This window comes from Coffea eugenioides, chromosome 1, assembly GCF_003713205.1.
Source record: "Coffea eugenioides isolate CCC68of chromosome 1, Ceug_1.0, whole genome shotgun sequence".
NCBI classification, from domain to species: Eukaryota; Viridiplantae; Streptophyta; class Magnoliopsida; order Gentianales; family Rubiaceae; genus Coffea; species Coffea eugenioides.
This window is the reverse complement of record NC_040035.1, coordinates 5,230,662-5,237,747: the sequence shown is the minus strand read 5'-3', so window position 1 is coordinate 5,237,747 and position 7,086 is coordinate 5,230,662. Positions and strand designations below refer to the sequence as shown.

Below are 7,086 nucleotides of genomic sequence, written 5' to 3'. Positions count from 1 at the left end.
ATGTCATTTTCTTGTTCTCTAAAGGAGAACGTAATTCCATAAATAAAGAAATTAGAGAGAATTAAGCTCCACTTTCTCAAAATAGTGGACTTTTTGCTCTTTTTGAATTCAATTAACAGGTTGACAATTTGGCTTATTAGCTGAGCCATAAATTACAACTGATTCAAGCGTTTTCCCTTTTCCCAGAATAGACTGTCCATTAGAGATAATAATGTTGACAACTCTTCAAATGTTCAGTCGCTCTACATTTGGTCATTTTCCATGCACCCGTTTCACGGATAATGTACCAAAAAGCACGCCACTCTATTTGTCCAGGTAAAGAAAAAGGGGAAAAAAAAAAGTAGACATTGCCATTTTCATAAGCCTACCATTGATTAAAAATTTATCTAATTCCATATCATGATGTTTTACAATACAAAAACAAAACATGTTTTTCACCAAAACTCAAAATTTACTTGTCTTCTTTGTAGCAATTGCTTGTGATTTTGCAGGTGAACTTTGTTCACCAAAGAGAGGGTGTGTGTGTACGTGTGCCTTTTTTTTTTTTTGAAATGTGAGATTTAAAAAGTGAAACGGGAGAAAAGAATAATTGAGTCTAGAACTTCTAATTTTTGAAATTTCAATTTTAACCACTAAACCAAAGTTGATACAGTGGTTCATAAATGTTTCTTTTTTTACTTTCTCATTTATCAAATATGCATCTTTAGTTACTCATTAATGGTTTAAAACCAATTAATCAAATATGTTAATTTGGTTTATAGGTAATACCAAAGAAAAATAAAACGTAAAATAATTGATCCTAAATCATTGTTTAGCAATACCAAAACCTTAAACATTAGAGGCTGAGAACACAAGTTTCCAGTACAAAAATAACATGCAATTAGTCTAATTGTAATTATAACGACTTTCCATAGCTTATATCACAGGCACAGACATACATACTTCAAAATTTTTTCCCTAGTCACATTTATTTACTAGTCTAATTCTCATACAAATCAAAGAAACAAAAGTCTTTCGAGGAAATATTTCAAATCTTGGCAAAGTCAACTGTTTCCTTTCCATCGTGAGCTTTTCTGAAGAAATGCTTGACATAGTCCGAATACAGAACTTGCTTGTATATTGGTTTCTCTCCACTCTCAAGAACTTCTGGCAAAGGACCAATAATGTCACTAGGCCTAGGATTCACAAAAATTGGTACAGAAATCCGATTCTTGATCCCATTTGCAATCACACGGTGCTCAATACTCTTGTACTTACCATTGCTTAGAATCTGAAGTGCATCACCAACATTGATCACAATTGCTCCATTAATTGGAGGGACATGAACCCATGTATCACTGTCCAGTTTTTTCACATAGAGCCCTCCAATATCATCCTGAAGAAGGATTGTTAGTGTTGATACGTCTGAGTGACGACCTACGCCAACAGTTAACTCGGGCTCAGGACATTTGGGATAATAGTTAAGGTTAATTCTTTTTGAACCCATGAAGAGCGATTCTTTGGTTTCATCAATCTCCTTCACGTTAAGTCCTTTCATCAAAGCCTGCAGTATCCTTCGGATTACAAACTCAGACTTCGTCATAAAATCCAATGCTTCGTTCCTGTAAATAACAAAAATAGTCCATAATATTAGTAATTGGAATTAGAATAGTAGCATTAGTCCAAGCTTTTATTGCATACATTTTGTTGGCTGATCAACCACCTTGCACCATAGAAAGTTTGGGACATCGATATTAGAACCTTTAATAAATATTTATGACAATATTAACACCTGCACTTTTGTTTACTTCTCATATTCATTTAATTGGTTGCTAAATGCCAATTCTTGTATTAAATCGTGAAACATATATACTCTGGCAATAAAAAATTGTCTGCTAGGGTTCAATGGCTAATGTCTAATTGCATATTCAACTACTAATTACTAGGCAAAAGTGGCGTTCTAAATTTTAATATTTGGTTTATTTTAATGCAAAGAATCAAACTCAAAATCATTTTTTTTTTGGGTACATCGAACTCAAAATCTTTGTGAATGTAAAGCAATATTAGCCATAAATATATTTTTATGAATATCATGCTTCTCTTGTAGCCATGAAAAATATTATAGAAAGTAGTTGTACACAACTTTGCAAGTTCATAAGTTATAACTGATGCCGGTTTACAAAATACGGTTTGCAAAATTGCTAAATCGAACCTGCATGCAGAGGGCCATTGTGCTGCAGCCTCATCATCCGAAACATAGAAGAGACTAAGAAAATCTTTCCACTCCAAAGCCTTCTCGGCCTTAGGAGTGAAACTGGTTCCATATCTCACATTGTTGGTTGGTGAATTATCTTTCGAGTGCTTATTTTTTTCCTCAGCAGGCAATCCAAAGAACTGACGAGTAGCCTCCTTGACATTTTCTAAAACTTCAATAGGGATGCCATGGTTAACAATTTGGAAGAATCCCCATTTTTCAGCTGCATTGCAAATTTGTTCAGCAACCATTGGATCATTCCAGTTTGACAAATCAATGACAGGGATTGAATCGTCGGTAACTACGGTACTGTGGATGATTTGTTCTTCAGGAGGTTGAATATATTGCTTAGGTAAAGTCTCGAGGCCTAAGTCAGCTAGACCCTTAACCCCATGACCCTTGTCTACGGCAAAACTAATCACATCCCATGTGTTGGAATCCATAGGTAATGATGGAGCCATTGCTGTAGATAATTTGAAGATTTGAAGGAAGGTAGAAAGACTGGCTTAGTGAAGAATGAACAAGGCAGCAAAGGACTGGATGGTTTATGGCGAATGCCTTGGTAGACTATTTATAGTAGTTGGAAGAACGTCAAGTTCTGGCCTTGGTTAGTACGTTATGTCATTATTCAAAGTAAGGAATCTTAAAAAAGTACCTTTTTGACCAAAACATGTTAGCCAAGGGTTTTAAAGATAATACAATCATGAATGAATTCCACTTAAACCCCCTTGAATTTTGTCTATCAGCACTTTAAACCCCTTTTGCTTGAATTTGAAGTGTTATTGGCATAGTTATTAAATCCGGCCCATCCAGGCGGTTGAATCAGTCAAATCGGTGGACCGGCTATGGAATCAAGCCGATTTAGCAATTGGATTGGAGTTGCAGATAACTCGCTTTGAACCGTTTGACTTGGACAGTCGAACCAGTGACCCACTAAACCCAACGAATTTTGGAAATTTTTCTGAAGTTACCATTTTATCCAATTTTTTAATTTGACCAGCCACACCAGCACGGGCATTGTCATCTTTTTAACAATTAGATAAGAAAAATTGAAAAGGGATTTGGGAATTAGAGTTTATTTCTTTCTTTGGCACTTAGATTTATCATTTATATTTGTGTATAATATCAATATGAATTTATGAACTAAGGAATACATATAGGTATAGCTTGTATTTATGAACTATGAAGTATGTATAGGTTATGACTTTTTAATAGTTAAGAATTTATGTAGTTATATTATAATTGATATGTTTATTTAATTATATTATATTGTTTTATTATATAGTGTGACCCACTTGTTGAACCACTGACCAGCCAACCCGATCCTCCTGTCGGGTTGGTTTTAATAACTATGGTTATTGGACAAATATGCCTTTAGTGTTATGCTATTTTTCCTTTTTTTTTATACTCCTTTTTCCTTTTCCTTTCTTTTTGCTTATACTTCTTTTCCTTTCATTCACTGTGAAGAAGGAGGAATTTGAACATAAAACCTCAAATTCTTGATGCCACAACCTTCATTTCTTTTTCTTATGTTTCCCCTTCTTCCTTTATTTCTGGTCTTGTCTTTTTTTCTTTCTTTTTGCCACTACTTTCCTACATGTTTGCTCTCACTTGCATACTTGGAATGAATTCATTTATTTCTTTATTACCATTCTCTCAATTCTAGTACAATTTCTTTATTTCTTATTTTCGCTTCCAATAAATGATTTATCATGAACTATAGTATATTTACTCGAATTGTTGTAATTCAATATTCAACTAAATATGCTCATGAAATACAAGTAATATGATATTATATATAAAGTAGTACGTTGGTCAGTTATCATGTTATTCAATATGGACATAATGGGTTTACATATTTATAATATATTTCATCCCATTAAAAGTATCATGTTTTATTCTTTAAACTGTTTTAAAATTAATGCCACTTACCACAATTAGCAATGAAAACTTTCATCCATTTCCACTTAAATGTACACGTTTCTTTTAATCTTCCAACAGGCCCCAAGAAACTACAAGAATTGCACTTGATATGCGTAAGTCTCACAGCAAGTGCAAACAATGGTCGTGCAAGATGCTTTCCCAAAAAACAGTTAGGAAACATTCTTAAGACTTGGGTTCCACACAGCTTAATACATAGAAACTGAAGAAGGGTGTTGCTGGAACTTAGACTAAAATTACTTGAAATCTTGGCACGGTTGAAAATAAGTTCAAGTCTCGAAGTGTGACAAATATTTTGGAATAGAGGGAGTATTTGTTACTATATGCAGGTTAGAAAACAATCATTGAGGTTTTATGAATACGTTCTACTTTAGAAGAAAGGAAAGAGAAGAAAAAATAGAAGGAAACACGAAAGAAATTAAAGAATAAACGAATTGAGGGTCACTTTTTTCCCTCAACTTTTAAAATGGGGTAATGTGATGATAAATAAAGTTGACATGGGCAAAGTGAGACAAGAGTTATACGGGGGGTTAAGTGTAATTTATCCTGCAAAGATTAACACTCGAGTGTATTGAAGGTGTCAAAAGAAAACTTACTCTACCAACCACCAACTTCAATTGACTCCGTACGTAGATTGCATTCTGGTATAAAATGTTATAATTAGGTCAATTTTCAACCCTTAACACACGCATACTTTCAAACAGTGTGCGGATTCAAAAAGAATGGCTGAATTCGAGCACTTCCGATCCACAGTTTCAATATGGAGGCTCATTACCGCGACTCCCTCTTCAAATCCTGACATGTATAATAAGTCATATTGTAGGAATTTGTCTAAGTGATTTCACAGGAAAAAATAAATGGAGAAGCATCAAAATGCACAAAAGTATTATTAGATAAACGGAGAAAATAGAAAATAAATCTATTTGCAGAAATAAATGCAGACAAAAAAATAAATCTATTTCCTAATCTTTCTTCTTTCTGAGGTGTGTAGGAGGAAATAAAAAGATATTTACTGATGCAATTTGTGTTATTGCCCCTGCTTGTTATATTTAAGTTCTTTAGCAAAAGTTATTTACGGAAACCATATCCACACTTTCTCACTACCTTAGACTCGGAATTACCAAAAAAAAAAAAAAAAAAAGAAAGAAAAGAAAAGAAAAGAAATAAGAATCCAGTTTTAGAGTTCTTCAATTTGGAATTTTTGGTTTCTTAGTTTGCTGATGTTTTATGTATTACGTCACAAAGATAATGCCAAGTGACAAAATCTCCTACGTCAACATAGGTTATTCCACTTTTCTACTAAGTTCAAAAAATCTTGCTCCTAAGAGCTATTTTTCTATTATTTCTTTCTGCTATATGTAGTCCTAATAGCCACTCGGTTACACAGTTACACCTTCAACCAGAGTCAAAATCGAGTATTTCATGGTTCAAAAATGCCATCCTATATTCCTGGATTTTCTTGTTTGCGGTGCAACTGTTTGATATAAAACTACAAAGCTTAATTAGTTCAATAAATACACAAATAAAGAGCATAATAGTGAACTTTTACTGTAATATCATCTCCCTCTATCCAGAAATAAACATTAGTGCCACACCCCATTCTTTTATTTCATCTCCTCTTTGGTTGCTGAGATTTATGCTTGTCAAAAATTCATTAGTTTTTTTTTTCAACACAGGGAGTACCCAATTTTGCTAAACTAATCTCCCTATGTCTGTGTTGTGCGCTCCGCCTCCCAAGAATACACAAGCAGTAGAGAGGTGACTCGGACACATGATCTCGGGATCTAATTAGACTACCCCGAAACCATCCGAGCCAATCCCAGGAGACTTGTCAAAAATTCATTACTAATAATTTGATTTTTTGATACCAAAGGTAGGTGGAAGTAAAAAATAGTACAATTTTTACGGTGACAGTATACTGCAAAAGCAGCCAGTAGACAGCCCACCTCATGTCTTTGCACTTTCCCGGTAAGTGCATATTTGACCCACCTACTTAACATTAGGACAGTGTGTGTGTGTGTATTTCTTTTCTTGTCTCTTAAATGGATTTGGTTTTATTATGCTCCGAAGCTTCAACGAAACCCAACATTGCCATACCACTACGAGAAGCATCGATTGTGAAATTCGAACATTCAGTTTTGCCAGCGGCAGAATAAACAAAGTTGTAAACGTTTATTATTATTATTATTATTCTCTCAATCAAAGATTTCTTAGTAATGAGCGATGACATTTATAATGGTTATTGTGAAAGCATGTGATTTTTTTTAAGGCGAAAGAATACATAACATTGTTGCAGCTTAAAACTATTTCATATCATATTTGCACACCCTAAATATTTTAAAGTTTTCCTTTAACTCTCAAATTGCCTCATTAAAAAAATATAAAAATTTCACTATATGCTATGACAGTAATTATACCTCTTCAGAGGGAGGGTTGGATTGGATAGTAAGGTAGGAGGGATTGTAAGTAGGAAGTTCTGGATTCAAAACATCCAACTTACAAAAAGTAAAATAAAAAAAACCTCTTGAATAAATAAGAATTTCACAAATTTTGAAACTGAAGAGAACAAGATTAATATAACCTTTATACTAATTTGTATTTTGCATACCAAAAATAAAAACTTCAGCTATATGTTATTAACTGAAGTGACAGTTGCTCCTAATGATGGCCTTTTAGTCCTCAAACTATTTTGCTAAAATCAAAATAGTTCTTAAACTTTATTATGAGGCAATTTAGTCCCTCAACTATTTTAATAAAATTGAAATAGTCCTTAAACTTTATCATGAGCTAATTTACTCCTTGAACTATTTTACTTAAGCCGAAATAGTCCTTCAACTGTATTTATGTGGCAAATTTGGTCCTTATTGTGCCAATCTACCTAATGTATTAACTTTCTGCACCAATAATCAAGG

The 7,086-nt window shown here is 33.5% G+C and overlaps 1 protein-coding gene across 1 annotated transcript; it reads right to left on the bottom strand.

Annotated features, from left to right (window-relative positions):
• Positions 1-862: 862 nt before the first annotated feature.
• LOC113783268 (feruloyl CoA ortho-hydroxylase 1-like) lies at positions 863-2,752 on the bottom strand. The gene is made up of 2 exons (XM_027329358.1): positions 2,192-2,752; positions 863-1,601 (listed from the first exon to the last, which is right to left on the bottom strand). The coding sequence occupies exons 1-2, from the start codon at positions 2,692-2,694 to the stop codon at positions 1,028-1,030; spliced, it is 1,077 nt and encodes a 358-aa protein (XP_027185159.1). The 5' UTR covers positions 2,695-2,752; the 3' UTR covers positions 863-1,027.
• Positions 2,753-7,086: the final 4,334 nt, after the last annotated feature.

Coding starts and splice junctions, on each gene's coding strand:
- LOC113783268 (XM_027329358.1), bottom strand. CDS start 2,694: ATGGCTCCATCATTACCTATGGATTCCAACACATGGGATGTGATTAGT. Junction 1,602..2,191: donor CAATGGCCCTCTGCATGCAG/GTTCGATTTAGC, acceptor TGTTATTTACAG/GAACGAAGCATTGGATTTTA.